The sequence below is a fragment of the Phodopus roborovskii genome, unplaced genomic scaffold (genome assembly GCF_943737965.1).
Source record: "Phodopus roborovskii unplaced genomic scaffold, PHOROB, whole genome shotgun sequence".
In the NCBI taxonomy this organism is placed as follows: domain Eukaryota; kingdom Metazoa; phylum Chordata; class Mammalia; order Rodentia; family Cricetidae; genus Phodopus; species Phodopus roborovskii.
In genome coordinates this window covers 46,967,149-46,986,741 of record NW_026126517.1, presented here as the reverse complement: position 1 = coordinate 46,986,741, position 19,593 = coordinate 46,967,149, and the positions used below count along the sequence as shown (strand labels likewise).

The following is a 19,593-nucleotide window of genomic DNA, read 5'->3' as shown; positions in this document are numbered from 1 at the left end:
TCCTTCCTTCCTCCCTCCGCCCCTTCCTTCCTCTCTTCCTCCTTCCCTTCCTCTCTCCCTCCCTCCCTTCATTCCTTTTTTCTCTTAAAGATGTGCTGGTGGACAATAGAGCCTGAGGTGGGCAGACTCCCTGTATTTGGTTGGTTTGCCTGCAGAGTGGGGGGGGGGGGGAAGGTTGCTGCAATATCCAGAAACAGGAGAGGAGAGCAAGGCAGTAGGAGAGGGCCCCAGGCGCTGGTCAAGTGGTTTGGGGGACTGAACTCTTAGTGCAAAAGAAGAGGAAATTTCAGATCTTGCTTAACCACCCAAAATCCAGAACCCACAACCCCAGCCCTGGCTCAGGAATCAGGTCTTAATGGATAGTTCCTATGTGACAGGAAGGAAGCCAAGTCACAGGGTACCCAGGTTTGGGGTTGGAATCAAGACCATCCACAGCTACATGCACACATGGATTCGGGAAGCAAAGTTGACATCGGCGCCTTCCTCAATCTCTCTCCACCTTGCTTTTTGGGACAGTCTCTCACTGGGACCTACAGCTTTCTAATTATGTGAGGCTGGCAGGCCAACGGGGATCAGCCTAGCTCTGCCTGTCCAGCCCTGAGGTTACAAGAACATGCTTGTGTCTGGACCCTTTTTTTTTTTTTTTTTTTTTTTAACTAATGTGGAGTCAGGAGATCAAATTCAGGTCCTCGTGTCTGCATAGCAAGCAGTTCCCTCACTGAGCTGTCTCCCAGCCTCTTCAGAGAGCTTTGAAGTCAGTCACTGGCGGCCAACAATGGACACTTTAACTGCCAGCTAACCATTTCCACGGTCCACTGGGAGGGGGGCCTTCAGCACCAGCTCAGACTCCACAAAGCCAAATCTAATTGTTCATCACCCCCCACCAGACCCATTCCACTCACAGCTCACCCTGTCTCAGTTGATGGTAACCACACTAATCTATCTGTTAGCTTAAGCCAAAAGCCTTGGAGTCACTCTTCATTCCCCTCCCCTCCCGTCCCCCATCAGCTCAGAGACCCAAGGAATCTATAGTTCCACTTCCACAAACCAAACAATCCAGCCCCTTCCCTGCCCCACCGTTACATTGCATCAGCCACCATCAAAGCACCATGCTCAATGACAATCTGCTGGCCTCTTTATCCTTGCTCACTTGCAGAATAACACAGATCATGTTGCTTAATATTTTGCTGCTATGTGTCTCTGAGTCTTTTATGTAAATGACACAGACCTATGGATGTGTGTCCCTGCTCACTAGCCATCTTTGTATTCTTAGAACACACCAAACATGTTCCAACCTCGGGACCATCGCCCTAACTGTCCGAAACTCTTTCTCCACAGAATCACTCCTTCACATCCCTCAAATCCTTTGTTTCAAGCCCAATTTCTGACATGATTCACTCTGACAACTCTATTTAAAAATCACTGCTTTCTTCATTGTCCCTGTTATCTCTTAATTTTTACTTCAATTTTTGAGACAAGATGTCATCTAGTATAGGCTGACTTTGAACTCACTGTGTAGCCTGAGGTGACCCTGAATTCCTGATACTCCTGCCTCTACCTCCCAAGTGCAACCATACACACTGCATGAGGGATCCAACCAGGCACTCTACCATGTTCCCAGACCCACAGTTCACACACACACACACACACACACACACACACACACACACACACACACGTGTGCGCACTTTATTATGTCTACTTTCTATTGTATAATTCTTCTCACCCCATGGTACATAAATTCCACAAGGACTGTAGTGCTCGTCTGTTTTATTCACTTAGCTATCTCAAAAGAACCATGCCCATTACACAGTGGTGTTCAATATACAGCATTTATTTGTTCAGTGTGGACATACAAAATAAATAAAATTTAAACAACACCGAGAGCCAAGAAATCTTGCAAGAGTTGCACACCACAGCATCTTCCCCGAATGCTTTTGCTGAATGACCTTGCTTCTTCATAGCCCTCAGCTCTCAACTGAACATTAATTAACCCAGTGAGTGAGTTTATCCTGGGGTATCTCTTAACAGCTCTCAGCAAGACTCTGATCTTTGCTTCTCACCCAGTTCCTTCTTAACCTGAGCTCTCTGGCTTCCCACTCCTCTTTCAGCTGTAGAATTGCTGCCCCACCACACCTACATTGCAGGCGCCTGGAACTTGGCTGAATTCAACAGAAAGCAGGGTTCCTGGAGATGCCGCTCTCCTTCCTCTTCTGGGTCAGCCTGCTACTTGCAAGACCACATTCATGACACCAACACTCTTTCAAGGGACTTCAGAGGGAAATGCAGGCAATGATGCAGCGGTCACCTACCCTACCTTTGAGAAAATGTCCAAAAACAACACACTAACTCCCAATTGATTGATTCTGAACTATGAGCTTGGTTCAAAAGGAGAAAAGACCTGGTGAGGTGTTTTATTTACAAAATCTATCAAAATAAAAAGTGTTTCTGTGGGTCAATCTTTTTGGTACTAGATATTGTTAGATTTGGATTGGGGGAGGCAAAGAAGTGTCCAAACACTAGGTAATATGCTTTAAGGTTAATAATTAATGGGAGCCTTCACCAATTGAGTACCAAGAAGCATTCTGGTCTCTAGTTCTAGACATTAGCAAGAAGACCTCGGACCCCAGGGTGAAACAAGAGACATGAGAAGTTCCCTCCATGCCCACATCTTCCTGGTTTTATGCATCTTTATCCAGTCAAGTGCCTGCGGACAAGGCTTGGGGACAGGTAGGAATTTATCTTTTCTCTAGAAATGGCTGTGGATTTTTCTTTCTTGAATGTGTTGCAGAGATTGATGGCGGGGGATGGAATCTGCTTCAGAGCACACGAAGTGATTCTGTTAGTGGCACCCAAGGCACCCAGTGCTGTGCAGCACTTTATAAAAGGGATTGGATTTCCAAAAGGATGCTCTGAGAGTAGATGCAGGGGAGAAAAAACTGCAGCTAGCAGTACAGTCTCTAGTATGGGGTGATGTGGACACCGTGGGAGAAAATTGACTCAGCAGACAATAATCTGAAAGACTTAGGAATCTTCCTAAGGGTTTGTTTGGATTCTAATTTGCCATCTGGGTGTGTGGTGTGCAATCAAATGCTCTGTCTTCCTGGGATTGTGAAATCACCTTGCTCTCTCCAAAGAGGAGAATCGGAGTCCTATTTCTAGTCCAGTATAAAATAGAAATGTCATTGCATGTTTCTGAGTCTTTAGTTTTCTAACAGTTTTTTCCTGGGCTAAAGAGCCACCAACAGTCTACTTGTTTGGTCTGTGGCTTCATAAAGTAGACTGATGGTCAAGGATGCACTCACATGTTCCATCAGGAAGATGGAATCGGGTTCCTAGCTGAATGTTGTGTTAGTTCAGCAAACGGATTGAACAATTAGACAGGGGTTTGGAACCTCACTTTCATGCCCATTGTCATCAAGATCTAGTGGTAGAGGCTCAAATTATCTTTAAAATTGGATGGATGGATTGATGGAGGGATGAAGGGACAAATGGATGGATGGATGGATGGATGGATGGATGGTTGATTTGGAGACAGGGTCTATGTAGCTGTCTTAGGGTTTATTATTGCTGTGAAGAAACCCCATGCCATGGCAACTCTTATTAAGAAGACATTTAACTGAGGGTGGCTCTCTTACAGTTTCAGAGCTTCAGTCCATTATGGTCAGGATGGGGAGCATGGCAGTGGGCAGGCAGATGTGCTGCTGGAGCTGAGAGTGCTGCATCCTACAGGCAGCAGGAAATAGACTGCCACACCGAGGGAAGCCTGAGAAATAGACCTCAAAGCCTGTCCCCTTAATGACACACTTCCTCCAATAAGACAACATTGCCTCCAAGGCCACACCTCCCTCAACCTCATGAGCACTGAGGTAGCAGACTTGAGCCTCTACATCCACCAGAGACATAAACTTTTCTTTCCTCAAAGTCTATGCTTGGGGCTGGAAAGATGGGGGAATGGTTAAGAATGCTTGCTACTCACTGGGTAGTTCTCTGTGAGTTCGAGGCCAGCCTGGTCTACAGAGCCAGTTCCAGGACAGGCTCCAAAAACAATACAGAGAAACCCTGTCTCAAAAAAAAAAAAAAAAAAAAAAAAAAAAAAATGCTTGCTGCTTGCTACTCTTCCAGAGAACACGTCCCACATTCAGCTCCCAGCATCCATACCAGGTAGCTAACTCACAACTCCCTTCAACTCCAGGGGATCTGACACTCTTCTGGCCTAGACAGACTCTGGCACTTACATCGTTTCTATTGTTGTAGTAAACATCATGACCAAAAGTAACCTGTGGAGGAAAGGGTTTAGTTCATCTTAGATGTCCCAATCATGAAGAGAAGTCAGGGAAGGATCCTGGAGGCAGGAACTGAAGCAGAGGCTTGGGGGGAACAGGGCTTAATGACTTGCTCCTCCTGGCTTCTTGAGCCTGCTTTCTAATAGCATCAAGGACCACTAGCCCAGGAGTGGCATCACCCACAGCAAAGTGAGCTCCCCAACATCCATCATCAATCAAGAAAATGTGTCAAAGGCCTGCCCGCAGGTGGCATTTTCTTGGTTTTAGTTCCTCTAGACTGTGTCAAGTTGACAAAACTAGTCAGCACATGCAAACAAATACACACACACACACACACACACACACACACACACCTTTTTTTTAATTCCTATGCTTAAAGAGAGCTCAAATTTTTTTGAGAATCAATAACTTATTGCATACCTGAAGATTCCAGAAAGTTTTTCCTCTTTTGAAAACATGCTGTTCTTATAAAGTTATTACTTCATAGCTCATGTCAGTTATTATTAATTTTATATTAATTACTTCAGCTTACTGATCATTTTATGTGCCATGTATAATGTTAGTATTTTGCTTAGATCATGTTATTCTTAATGTCTTGTCTAAAAATTGCCCTCACATCATAATTTAGATCCATTCAAGTAAAAATTCTGATGATTTTTTTTTGCTTTGTATTTTTATTGACTCCTACACTTGTATTAAAACATTAAATAAGTCAGATCAGTTTGTAGCAACAGCACTGAATGTCACTTTCCTGCTCTTTACCACATCTATCAAAAGGGAGAATAACTATGGACCCACAGAGTGCATGACATTGCCCACATAGAGTCAGCCAATTCTTGCGGAAGCATTAGGAGAATTATAGAATGTACTGGTAGTTTTATCAATCTCTTAATCCCTCTTTGTAGAAAAAAAAAAGAGAGAGAAGGAAAGGGACAAGACTAGGGACCAAACAGAAATGAAGCCTTTTCCACTTTTCAGGCAGAATTTTCTATGTAAGATGGAAAACTACATAAAGTGAAACTGGACAAAGAAGTTCAACAAGAGAAAGAAAGGAGAATTAACCATCCATCTATACAGTTGGCAACATTTTTTTTTTTTTTGAGATTTACTGATGTGCAAGTTGATGGAGGGCCAGGGATGGACATAATCTGCTCAGAAAGATGTGTGAAGATTACTCAGATCATTTTATAACTACAGTGTGGTTGCATATGTAATGGAGGCCAAGGTGTGGTCAGACAGTAACAAGCAGAGCCAGGGTGTAGACAGATGGCAACCAGCAGAGCCAGGGTGTGGTCAGAAGGCAGCCAGCAAAGCAAATTAGCTCAGATCTAATCTACAGTGGATGGAAGTTGACAGAATTTTATGGAGAAGTTGCTCTTCAATTCAAACCCTAAAGCTAAGTCTGGATGTGGAGAGGGGGCGCTGAGGATGGGAAAGAATTTGAAGTACAAAAATCACATGTGGCCAGGAAGGCCCCTCCTGATCAAGATGTCAGTCTTTATTCCCTGGGTTCACAGAGGGCCAGGTTTTCTCCACCTCTTGGCCAAGAATATTGTATTTGGTTTTTACTGAAATGTGTATTATACATTTATGCAATACATACATACATATATATATATATATACTATATATATGTACTATATACATATGCCATGTATAAATACTAACTACATATGTAATATGTATACTATGTAAATATGCGATGTATTATATACTATGTATATATACTATATACATATACCATATATATGTACTATATACATGTATGATGCATGTATACTATGTATATAATCTATGTACATACTAATGTAACAGGACATTGCACCTGTAGCTGCAGCACTGAGAAGGTTGAAGCAGGAAGACTGCTTTGAGTTTGAGATCAACTTGAGCTATACAGTGAGACCAGATCTCACAAAAGGGGGAGTGAGGGGAGGGGAGGGAAGAAAGTCCTCAAAGAATGTCCACAAACTCATACTCCCAAAGCCTACCTTGAGAACACCTTAAGATTTAACATGTCACATTGCCTGCTGGGGACTTTTTCCTTCATGAGAAGTCCTTTGAGCTCTCTTGGACCGGACCATCCTTCATTTAGAGTTGAGGGCCATCCATACACTTCCACATGGTTCATCCATTCTCTTTGCTGGTGTCACTGTGTAACTACACCCAACCTACTGCCAGGTGCCACAGCTATTACCATCGAGACTTGGGATTTAGAAGTAATCCATGCCAAGTAGGTTTGGCCTCGACCCTACTCTACCCAACCTGCCATGTCTTGGCACTATCTGGATTTTTCTCAACAGTATCCTCATCCTGCTGTTTTTCCAGGTCCTTATCTATCCAAAAGCTGAAGGAATTAGCACTAATTAGCAGTAGGAGACCTCAGTACAGAGGGTAAGAGTCAGGTGGCCTCTGGTCCCAGGAAAGCAGAATCTTCTCTGCAGTATGTAAACCCATCTGCCAGTGTGGGCTCGCAGTGGGGTAACTTTGCCCTCCCAGGAACACCCAGCAGTATCCAGAAGCATTTTCCACTGTACACCATGGAGACAGCACTTCTCCAACTTCTAGCAGGCATAGGCCAGATGTGCCAGATGTGCCACAGTTATCCTGTTGTGCACAGGAGTGTCCCACAACAGTGCATCATGGGACCCACAATGCTGAAGTGAACATCAAACTTCAAGTTCAGTGAGTAAAGTGCTTGTCACACAAGCTGTGAGGACTAAGTTCAAATCTCCATATCAGGCCAAACATGGTGGCACACACCTGTCATCTGGGAACTCCACAGTGGGATGGGCATAGCAACAGAAGAATCTCCAGAAACTGCTGAACATGGCATATGAGATGGTGAACAATGGGGTCCTGTCTCAAGCAAGGTAGAAAGCCAAGGACCAACCCCAGAGACTGTCCCCAACGTCCACACATGCTATGCCCACCCAAACTCAGGCATGTTCTACTTGTGTAGCCTTAAAGCTCAGAAGCAAGTGACTATGCTCCATGTCAGCGTGCGGTGGCTCTCAGGCACATTTCATGTCTCCAACCTTCTTAATGGCCATCCCCACATTTAAACAGGAAGCTAAAATTTAAAGTGGCAGGGTAGAGACTGTAAAGATGAATCCACAGGAGTCACATGACTTCGATTCTGCTTCCTCTTATGATGCCTATCCCTTAAGACATCTTTGTGTTTAACATTTATGAATAAAACAGATTGTGAACTATAAAGTTTAGGAACTTGCTTGACAAGTAAAAATTTGAGCTCAAACCAGAGTACTTTTATTGTATTTGAATACCTCAAAGTTAAAATTTAATCTTAAAAAAAATAATCTACCCATTGCTTTAAACTAAAGAATGAGTTGAGAAAGTAATTACTACTTTTGCATAAATATTACTGAAAATATTTTTATAGTATAGACATAAGGGAATTAGAATGATCCATCTATGTGTCAGATGCAATGCATGAGATAGCCTCCGGAGTGTAATGAAGGTGATCAGACATGGCTGTGTAATTTTTCTCCACCAAAGCGCAGCATATGATGAGTCCCACTGGAGAGAAGTGAGTGTGGAGGAGCTCATTTCTCACTGCTCGTGAGAAGAAGGCACCCGGAGGGGGTTGTGTTTGAGTGGGGTCTTGCAGGCTGGCATTGGGGAGGAAGGGAAGCATGGCATTCCTCATGCAGAGACATAGGTTTGGAGCTGATGATGTGCCTGTGCCTTTCAAGCCTGAATATACCGTCTGAGAGTAAATTATCTAGAACAAGGAGGGAGAGACAGAGCTAGAGATGAAGAAAGCAGGAGGGGACACAGGAGATGGTGATAGAGGAGATGAGACGGTAGGAGGAGAAGAAGAGGAGGAAAGGGAGATGGAGGAAGAAATAGAGATGCAGGAGGAGGGAGGGGGAGATGGAGGACAGAGGAGAGAGATCATGCGTGAGAAAATGCACAGGGCTAGTTAAACTGTAACATACTGGAATCAACCACCAGTGGGGAAACCCAGCAAGTGCTAAGTCCACCTTTAAATCCAAATGCCTACTACCAAACGTCTCAGAAAGGCTGGGGTTTAGAAATGATGGGATTCTGGAACAAATGGATTATTTTTGATCCTGAGATACTCATAGCTCAACACTGGGGATCTTTATTCAGCCTAGGCGGTGGGTTTCAGAATCCGAACCCCTCCCAAAATAACACCGAGACTGTGTGTAGCTTGTGTTTTGAGCAGGGGATAGAGGTTCTTTGCCTATTGGTAAAGGTTACCTCTTGGTAAATTGTGAAAGGGACCTATGACCTCAAAAAGAAAGCTCAAAAACAATTTATCTTACTTCCTTTAAAAGCATCAGGAATAGGAATTTTGACACGAAATAGCAAGGCAGGAAAATAGGATGGAATAGCTAACATATTGAATCATTCTAAGACTACATATGTATCTTACTAGAACCTGGAAGTTTCTTTGAAAGTATGCAGAGTTTTAAAGCCATGGTGTACTCTTTGGGGCATGAGTGAGACTTGAATGCATAAGAATAAAGGGAAGAAGGGAGGAAAGGAGAGAAGGGAGGAGGGAGGGGAAGAGGGAGGAAGAGAGGAAGGCAGGCAGGCTAGCTGGCTGACTGGTTACTCCCAGCTTAGACTGGGAGGTATTTCAGTGGTTGTGGCTGGGTTTCATCCCCCCACTGGGGAAGGGCAGGTAAGCCTTGGGTTTGTCCTCCTGACAGGAGGGCCACTAGAAAAGAGCGATCTTGCAATTCAGACCTGTTACCTCCACTAATCTTTGCAGGCCCAGCCAGCCTCAGATTACTGCCCCAAGGAGAACTGCTAGCTCCCCGCTTGTAACTACTATTAGAGGAGGTAAGCAGAAATGCAACACATACCCCCAGATGAACACGCCTACAGTTCCACAGCAGCTGGGGACCAGACCCCAGCATTCTACAGGAACCCCTCCCCCTTCCTCTTCAAGAGACTCTTCCTCCCACCAGCAAGTGCCTTGGCCCTGTAGCCCAGCAGGTCCAGAACCCTCCTGATGGATGTCACCTAGCTAGGACAAATCATGGGTCAGAGGACAGGCATGTGACTGTCACCCTGCCTGCCTTCCACAGTGACCTAGCTCTGTATAGGGAGCAATTGCAGAGCCTCTGAAGGCCTTTGGCCTGCAAACTGACCTAAAAACACAAATCACCCAGAGAGCGCCCAGTCAAAAGCCAAAATTGGGTATCTAGATTCCCACTATGGTCTTCCCCTCCCTCTGCCCTATTTAACACACCAGCTGCCATGCCGGGTACTCACAGGCAACTCAGCAGGAAGACAGGCTGTCCTGATTTAGGCCTGGTCCACAGAAGAGCAGAGCAGTCTCAAATACATCCTCCAAGATTATATTTCTGACACCATACTGATGGCCTCTACACAGGGCAGAGTCTAGCACTTCTCGCTGCCAGGAAGGTGGCTGGCCACTGGTTCCAAGGAGGGTTCCATTTTAGAATGGATACATCTCAGTGAAGAACTGGGACTACTGGGGCTCTCAGCCTGTCAGGAAATGGAGTTAACCAGGGGTGGTCAGGTCATCCAGACTCTGTCAAGAGGCTACAGGCACCATAGTGGGACTCTGGGCGCAGTGGAAGATCCAGTCCTGCATGGGGCAGAGGAGCCACAATAACTTGGGCAGTGCTGGGGCTCACATTCAGGCCCAGGGCTGGGGACCAAGACCAAATTAATGATATATGCAGACTGAAAGATCCTAGAGTGCCTGCAGGGCTGCTGTAGAGAAGGTGCAATTCTGAGTCATTAACACTAGGGTGCGCAGTGAGTCTCCTTGGCTTCTGAAAAGGCAAAGCTATTAGCTTAATCCATTATTCTCTTCATAATTCTACTTCCAGAAACACTCAAAGTTTTTATTTTTCCCAGTGGGGCTGGGGCTGGAGGGCGGAGAGTGGAGAGACTCAAAGTGGGGGAGGGGTGGCCTCCTTGAACACATTTTCACCCCTATACCCCCTTCTTCACATTCACACACACCAGCTCACTTTTGGGATCCTCACTCTGCTACCCAGGAGAGTGGTGTGGATTTAGAAAACATGTCCGTGACAGTACAAGTAATATTTATGTTTCAACATTAGGTGAGAAAAGGGCAGTGTGCATAACTGAGTTTGTCCTGTAATTACAATTGTGTGAAACTATATTTGAAGACTTGAAGGGGAGGAAAAGACAAGAAAACATTGGAAGAAAAATGCACAGAGACTGCTCTCTACTCTTGGGTTTTTCTCTGAATTTTTATCTCTTTCAAATTTTATGTAATATGTAGTATAGTTACTTTAAGGATCCTAATGATTTGAAAGTGTATCAGCTTCACCATGATGGAATGAAGGGTTTGACCAGAGCACTGGACCTCTGGGAGCACCCGGAGGATTTGTTAAGTACAATTCCTGGGGCTGGAGGAGGGAGCAGAGGCTCAGAGCACTTGTGCTCTCTCAAAGACTCAAGTTCAGTTCCTAGTACCCACACTATGACTCACAACTACTTAAATGCCTGTGACTCCAGCTCTAGGAGACTGACACCCTCTTCTGCCCCCCTTGGGCACTCCAATTTATGTGGCACATGAGCACACACACACCACACACACCAAATAAATAAATATTTTTAAAAGAAGTTCCTTTTAAAATAAAACAATAAAATTAAGATTCCTGGTCATCTGCCGAGCTCTCAATTCAGTGGGCCCAGAGTACAACTGGAAATTGACATTTTTTAGACTTCAAGTGATGCCGCTAGGGTGCAGCCCTGGTTCCACTTCTGTTGCTATGATCAAACATCCTGACCAAAAAGCAATGTAGAGAAGAAAGATGTTTGTTCAGCTTCAAATTCAAGGTCACAGTCCGACAGAACAGTGATGTCACGGGGGAGGGGTGCACAAAGCATCCCGGTCATAAAGAAACAAATGCATTCACACGGATTGCTCGCACTCTTACACAGTTCAGGGTCCATGCCTAAGGAATGGTGCCACCCACAGTGGGCTGCCTCTTCCCACAGCAATTAACAGTCAAGCAATCTCCACAGACATGCCCACAGGCCAACCTGATCCAGACATTTTCTCAATCAAGATTCTCTTTCCTGGAGATGCTAGAGTGTGTCAGGTTGACAGTTATAAACTAGCCATCACAAGTAGAGGCCACAGAGACCCACTAGAAAACCCCTGTCAATAGAGGATGAACACTTCCTATAGAACCCCCAAAGTGAACCTGGCTTCATCTCTAACTCCAGACTAAAAAGCTGGGAATGAGTATTACTTCTGTCTACCGACCTCCCTCACCAGGAGCTGTGACATAATTTATTTTTATCTATAATGGGCTTCCTAATGACATTTTATGCATGTGCATAATGTATTTTGATCATGTTTCACCACCACTACATTTCCCCTTTTCTTGTCCTTCAAGTGTGTGTGTGTGTGTGTGTGTGTGTGTGTGTGTGTGTGTGCTCTTCCCAAAGAGTCTCATTTGGTAGCTTATAGCACTATGAGTGAGAACTCACTTACAGAATCATGGTCATTTTCCAAAAGTGGCTATACATCTGAAAGAAAAGAAATTTCTCTCTCCTTCACCCAGAACTCACCAACTCCATGAAAAAAAAAAATGCTGGTGGGCCAAATTTTCCAAATCTATATTAAATTATTAAATTCAAGGTATTTATGAAAATGTGTTCTTCTAAAAATAAAACATCTGCAAACTGAAAAGAAAGTATTTCTTGAGGAGAAACTTCCAGGCTGACTGAGACTCACTTGTGATGACAGAGAAACTCATCACAGCAGCCCTGAGCCACTCCTTGCCACCCTGAAAATACGCTTGAGGAATTCTTTTCACATGAGGTGGGCATTAGCAGAGCTGGGTGAGGCCTATGAGCTCTCAGATGGGAAGGACCAGCCTGCCCATAATTATGCAAAACTTTCTGATGTCAGATGTTCCAACTCCCTAGTTTTAAGATGAACCAACATAGTAGAAAAAAATCTAGTAGTTTATATTGAAACATAAAGTCAATTCTGAGCCAATAATTGTCGATCAAAAAGGCATTTCAGAGGAGAAGTACTTGATTTATGGGGGTGAGGGTATTTTCATGTGTTTTGAGTATTTTTCCTGCATGTATGATTGTGCACCATGTTGCATGCAATACCCAAGAAGGCCAGAAGATGGCACTGGATCCTCTGGAACTAGAGAGGCAGACAGGTGTGAACTGTCAGGTGGGTTCTAGGAACTGAACCCAGGTCCTCTGGAAGAGCAGCCAGTGCTCTTAACCACTGAGCCATCTCTCCAGCCAAATTCAAGTCTTGAAGGAGAGGAAGTAGAATAATATTATAAGGAAAAAGTACAAGCCAGTCTTGACTTCAAGGGTTAAAAAAGGAAAATTAAATTGAGCATCCATGAGACTTAGGTATGGACCAGTGAAACACAGTAAAAGAAATGATCAAAAGCGAGGACCTCCAAGTCCACCTGCAGGAGCTTGATCCTGACCCTGGAAGCTGGCATTTGAGAAGGGGTGGGGTACCTTGTCAGACTGCCTGGAGAACCTTATCTCCCAGGCTGGCTGAAGCCCTGTCTTCTGGAGAGCAATGATAGCAGCAGGGGAGAGCAAGGGTGGGGCCCTGTGCTCTCCAGTTTTGCCATCTCACTGGGCCCTCACAGAAACATTCGGCTGTTCCTTAAAGCAAGCCCCAGCTCTGGGCAGATTCTTTGAAGTCTTCTTGTTCATTGCTCTTCCAAACACTAAGCCACAGGAGGGAGTCCCATGAAACTGAACCAGGATCGCATAGGAACCCTCCTTCTGAAAAATCCCTTACTGAGAAAAGAGAACCATGTGCAAATTTCACAGTGTACTAGCTTACTGACCAATAGTTAATTTTACACTGGAGCGTCCACTCCCACCTGCACTGGCCCACTGAGTTCTCACTGTAACCCTGTAAACAATATCAGACAGGTACAAGCATGTGCAGATGCAGCCACCTCTGTCATAGCTGTGACAAAAACACCTTAAGGAAAGAGAGGCTTATTTTGGCTCATAGTTTTACAGTCCACATGTCTCAGAAGGAGAGAGAGATGAATGCTGGCGGCAGCTTGATTTCTTTTTTATTCAGTCTGAGACCCAAGGATATGTCAGGGAGCTGCCCACATTAAGGTAGGTATTTCTGCCTCACGGCCATGCCACGGGTTCTGTCCAGGTGATTCTGGGTCCTGTCAAATTGACAGTCTTCACCATCACACCACCTAAGGCCTTTGGAATGCAACTGGTAACATTTTCAAGGGAGGTGTCTTTGGCTTACTTACTGCAGCAAGGAAGGGGAAACCCTGGAGAAACCCTCCCTCCTGGGAAGGGATGAGGCTGCTTAGGAGAACTAGGCTTGTATTGGTGAGTCTATGGAAGGCCTGGTAAGCAGAGAAATTCCAGCCCGCCCTGGAGTCCATCAAAAGAGAAGGCACATGTAAGACCAAACAATCATCCCCCAATAACCAGCATGGTCTCATAGGTGGGATGGAAAGATGAAAGGGGGGCTGAGTTGAGGTTTGTAGTTTGAAGGACAGAACCCCAGGCATCGGGCTTGCTGGTCAACCGTCTACATCCCCATGTTTTGAGCTGAGGTTAATACCTCGGCACCCATCACACGTTCCTATAATCAGAGGAGGGGATGGTTTCATGCCAATTGTGACCTCCACAGCCCTCCACCTCTGTCCTAACCGGTTATACTCTGTGAGTGTTGTCTGTTTTCGGCTGAAGTCTTGGGGTCTGGCTGCCGGTGAGGTGGATTTTGTTTTGTTTGTTTTCATGTCCTCTGTCACATAAGAATCCAGGTGATGCCTCTGAAGCCCTCTCCACTCACGGCACAGCCAGTGACACTCCTTTACCTCTAATTTTCTTGAGAAATGAGCCGGTTCCCTCTGGGCTGACATCCTAGGTGGTAATTCAGTGGTTGTCATGGTGCCAGGAGCACCACAGTGCTCCCCTCACTGGTTTGGTACTTTACGTGAAGGGGAAAGGGGAACATGGAAGAGGAGTTCCGTGTCTGATATGACCTTGTGCCCTGACTTAGCCCTACATGACTCAACTGCCCGAGGGCTTCAGAGTCCCAGACTCAGGGGACAAAGGCATGATTCTGTGCGAACTGTGCAAGCACTCGATGATCATTACACCATGGTTTTGTCAATACTCTCTGGACTGGACACGCATCCACTTTTGATCAAGTGCAAATGAGGAAAATTCAGATTTGATGCTTTTGGGGAAGGGTTCTTATATTGCTTTAATGAAGTAGAGACAAAAATGTGTGAAATGATAGAGCTATTCTTTTTTAGATTCAATTAGTTTTACTTTATGTGTGAGGTTTGCCTGTTTGTGCACCTCATGTGTACAGTACCCACAGAAGCCAGTACGGGGCGTCCAATACCCTGGACCTGCACTTAGAGATGGTTGTTTAGTACAGCATGGGTATTAGGAATTGAACTCAGGGCCTTGGGAAGGGCAGCCAGTGTTCTTTACTGCTGAGCCATCTCTCCAGCCCCAGCAGCTACTATTTTTTAAGAACTTTTCAATGACTCAAGGCTGTGCCTATTCATTTCACCTACTATATGGAACCACACTGTGAAATAGGTATTATTGGACCTGTTCTACAGGTGGGAACATGATTGCTCAGAGTCATGAAGTCATCTGCTATGAATAACTCAGCTAATGAGTGGCCAAGTCACTGGTCACAGCCAGACCCATCTGACTCTAGTTCTCAGGCTTCCAGCAAGCCTAAAATTGCCTCCCTGATTCTGCCTCCGTGTGGACTTTCTTGAAGGGAAATGGGATAGGAGGTGTCTCCTGGGGTCCCCATGAGAGCCCCTTAGCCTTCAATCATCCACCCTATTGTGTATATTAGTGCCAAGGAGCCTGGGACATATTCTGACCCTATGATGTTCAGCTGAGTCACTTAGACAATGACAAATAGAAACAACTTTAGTGGCCCAGGAGCAAAACCATCCATATACAAAGTCTCAGTCCTCCCTCACCCCAAGCTCCATCCTAGCCTGTAGCTCCTGGGAGTAGGAACAAAGTGTGGACACTAATCCTAGAGGAAGAAGCCACCTGTATCAAGGCTGGACATTGTAGGGCGGTGTTAAGGCAACCAAAGATCTCTCCAGGGGACCATCCAAGAGTCCTCTAGGCTCAGTTCCATAAACTGAGCTGGATTCTCATGGCCGCTATGCTTGGTATTATCCACATAGCATGGGGACATCTGCTCTGAGAATAGCCTTCTTGCCAGTGGTACAACTCTCACAGTTGTCTCATAATTAAGCAATCCCTGCCGCCACCATCATGTCACATAGAGGGACACAACCATACTAATGCATAATCAGTGTCTTTGTTACTTTTTTAAATTAATTTGTATTTAAATTAAAAACCATCTTATTTTACATACCAATCCCAGTTCCCTCTCTCTCCTGTCCTGTCATTCCCCTCACCAACCCTCCATCCCACCCCCCATCCACTCCTCAAGGAGGAGGAAGCCTCCCATGGGGGATTATCAAAGTCTGTCACATCATTTGGGTCAGGACCTAGGCCCTCCTCCATGTATCTAGGCTGAGAGAGTATCCCTCCAGAGGTAATGGGCTCCCAAAGTTCATTCATGCACTAGGGATAAATACTGGTTCCACTGCCAGAGGCCCCATAGACTGCAAGGCCCCCCAACTGACACCTATGTTCAGGGGGCCTGGTTAAGTCTAATGCTGGTTCCCCAGCTGTCAGACTGGGGTCCATGAGCTCCCACTTGCTCAGGTCAGCTGTTTCTGTGGGTTTTCCCAGCCTTGTCTTGACCCCTTTGTTCATCACGCCTCCCTCTCTACAACTGGATTCCAGGAGATAGGATCAAGGCTTAACTGTGAATCTCTGCTTCTACTTCCATCAGCTACTAGATGAAGGTTCATCATAGATCTGGTGTCTTTGTTACTTTACACAGTGTGTGATAAAGTACCTGACAAGTGCATTGTGATGGGGGAGTCATGGCAGCAGGAGCTTGACCAGGCATCTGGCCACCTTGTGTCTACAGTCAAGAAGTAGAGAGCTATGAATGCTTAAATTCATTCATGTTTTCCTTTTTCTATTATCCAGAATCCCAGTCCATGGTATGTCAGTGGTATGTCTTAACACCTCAATTAACCTTACAATGATAACCCCCATCATAGACAGGTAAAGAGTTGATAGGTGATATTAACCATATAATCAGGAAGGGAGCTGCCCAAGCAAGAAAATCTCCAAGAACCCTCTCAGGAAGGGAAGGTGAGGACCCACCTACCTACCACATCTGGATAACCAAATGACCAGTGTGAAAGGAAAAGTCCACATTCAGGATGACTGGGAATACTATCAGCTTACCCAGAGATGGAGCTACCATGGTATGTGTGCCAGGTCTGATGCTAGACTCCAGTGTGTTTATTGAACATCCGGAGTAATTTTCTACCAGAACTACCATAACACAGGCTAAATGGCTTATACATGGAGATTGATTATCCCATGATTCTGGGAGTGAGACACTCATGATCAAGATGTCCATAGGGTCAGCTTCTCTGGAGTTGTCTCCTCAGCTTTTGATGACTTCATCTACCTGTGTATCACCCCCCCATGCTTCTATGCCCCATCTCCTCCCATGAGTGTGAGTATACATGCACATGTGTGCATGCAAGTGCTCATACATGTGTATGCATGCACAGGCCAAAGGAAATCTCAGGTGTTATTCCACAGGTACCACCTACCCTTTTTGTTGTCATGGAGGAAATGTTTCTCACTGGCCTGGAATCCACCACATAGCCTAGGTTGGCTGGTCAGAGAAACCCACTGATTGGCCAGTTTCTACTGATATTTCATGCCTGGTTTCTTTTTTAATGTAAGTCCTGGAGATCAACCCCAGTCCTGGTGTTTCCATGACAAGTTCTTTACTACCTGAGCCATCTCTCCAGCCCATAGCCTCTTCCTATAAGGGCAGGGGTCACACTGGATTAGGACCTACACCAATAATCTCATTTAACCTTAAGCAACACTTTAAAGACCCTGTCTACAATTTTCACATTCTGGGGTATACTGGGTCATTTGAAGCAACGAAGGCCCTCTAATTGGGGTCCTGAGCTACAAACTGGGGATGCTGTGGACTTCATAAATATTTCTTTCTATTCTTGGAGCTATAACAACTCCTGGGGAGAAAAGAGGCTTAGATACATACATGACATTGGGAAGAGAGTAGTAGGCCCATTCCAGACCAAACTGGGTCCATTCCTGGTAGAGTGGGAAGTGATAGACCAGCTAAGGCATGCAGGAGCCAGCTGGCAACTCATAGGGAGTTAAGGGGGGTGGGCAGCAGCAGCCCCTTTCAGCAAAGTGATTAAGACCTTCTGGCAGCTCCAGCAGCAACTGGCAGGAGCCCAGGAAGGAGTGCTTATCTGGCTCATACTGAGGGTAAGTGATAAACTCACCCTCTGGCACAGACCCTACATCATCTACTGAGGATGTGCATGGCGTGGATCCAAAAACGTACTCCCTGCCTTGAGAACTGTTTGTCCCACATAGTCTGTCTACAGACAGGCTGTTGCCTATGCTCACCCAGCCTGGTCTCAGCCAAGGAGAAAGGGCCCAAGGTCAGTTGCCACCCTCTACTGGAATGCCTTGCCTCTCATCCTCCCACTCCTGCCAAGCCCAGAAGGAAGGTACAGTGATAGCCAGCACCCAAGAACAGAGCAGGGGTTGGAATGGCACCCTCCCACCCTCTGGGATCTTGTGACTAGGTTGTGGGCTCCTAGTCTGCCAGGGTCAACCAAACGACCAGATACAAAACATGGAATCCAGGGAGATTGCTCTGTCAACAAAGTGCCTGCCTCATGAACCTGGGGATATGGATTCTATCCCCAGAATTCATGTGAAAAAAGGCAGGGGCATGGTGCACACCTGTAATCTCAGAGCTGGAGAGGAAGACATAAGCACATCTGGGCCAACAGGCCTAACCTAGCTATCAAACTCCGTGCCCTTGAAAGAACCTGTCTCAATGTGTTTCTGATGATGACAGCCAAGGTTGTCCTCATGCCTCCACATCTACACACATGCATACACACATGACCACTCATACACATGCTCATACATGCTCTCACATGCTCACATGTACATACACACACACACACACACACACACACAGGCATAATAAAAATTAAAAATGTAGATTCCTGAGGAAGACCCTGGAAGGCTCAAAAGAATAGGCTTGGTGTCTACAGACCTGGGTCCCAGCTGTGTCAGTTTACACAGGTGGCTATGAGCCACCACTTCTAAGTCCTTGGACGACATGTTTATTCATGACGATGTGACCAGTGAGACCCCCTTAGGCTATTCTGAGGCTGAAATAAGATGAAACACTTTGCAGTTCTTCCTTGATGGTCATGAAATAAATATTTGCAAGTGTGTTTACCTAGTAGTCTGCACTGTGTAGCACTGTGTAGCTCACCTGATTCATGTGCTGCCCCCAAGGTGCTTTCCACCTTTTACTGCAAAAGTGTTGAAATAGAGAGAGAAGTTTAAAGGACGTTGCATTAGCATATTCCCTTCAGACAGTTCAGCAATTGTTAACATTTCCTTGTATTTGCTTTCTCTCTATTGATATGCATCTCTCTCTCTCTCTCTCTGTGTGTGTGTGTGTGTGTGTGAGAGAGAGAGAGAGAGAGAGAGAGAGAGAGAGAGAGAGACTTATAAAACCAACTGAGAGGAGCAGGAGACTGACAGAGGGACACACACACACCACCTCAAAGCTCAAAGTTGTGGACATCACAATATTTGAACTTTTTTTTAGTAAGCATGCTTGTGCGGTGTGCACATGAGTATATCTGTTTGTGTGTATGTGGGTGCTGTGCACATGCATGCAAATGCATGTAGAGACTCAAGACTGACACCAAGTGTCTTATAGATTATTCTCTATCTTATAAATTGAAGTAAGTTCTCAATGACTCCTAGAGCTCATTTGACTAGCCCATTCAATCAGTTTGCTCTGAGGATTTCTTGTCTTGGCCTAGCCTCTATTGGGATTACAAGTGAGCTGGCATTCCCAGTTTTACATGGGTCCTGGGGTTCTAAATCTTATCGTGGCATTTTCCTAACAGGGTGCAGTCAGGATCCCTGTCACCTCTTGAGTGTCTCCGGTGTGCTTGGCACCCACCTGAGTGCTTGGTGCCCACAGTGGCAAATAAATGTGACCACAGTCTTCCGTGGCACCCGGCGCCTTGATCTTTCATTATCTGCCTTGTGTATCCTCCCCTGGATTGGGAGCACTTCCAGGGTAGGGCCTGACTTA

General features: G+C 45.5%; 1 protein-coding gene across 1 annotated transcript in view; it reads left to right on the top strand.

Moving 5' to 3' along the window:
• The first annotated feature begins 2,551 nt into the window (after positions 1 to 2,551).
• Positions 2,552 to 19,593, top strand: part of Lipc (lipase C, hepatic type) — a 131,335-nt gene continuing 114,293 nt past the window's right edge. The window contains 1 exon segment of the mRNA XM_051197914.1: positions 2,552 to 2,730. Coding sequence (XP_051053871.1) covers positions 2,646 to 2,730 — 85 coding nt within the window. The 5' untranslated portion in view covers positions 2,552 to 2,645.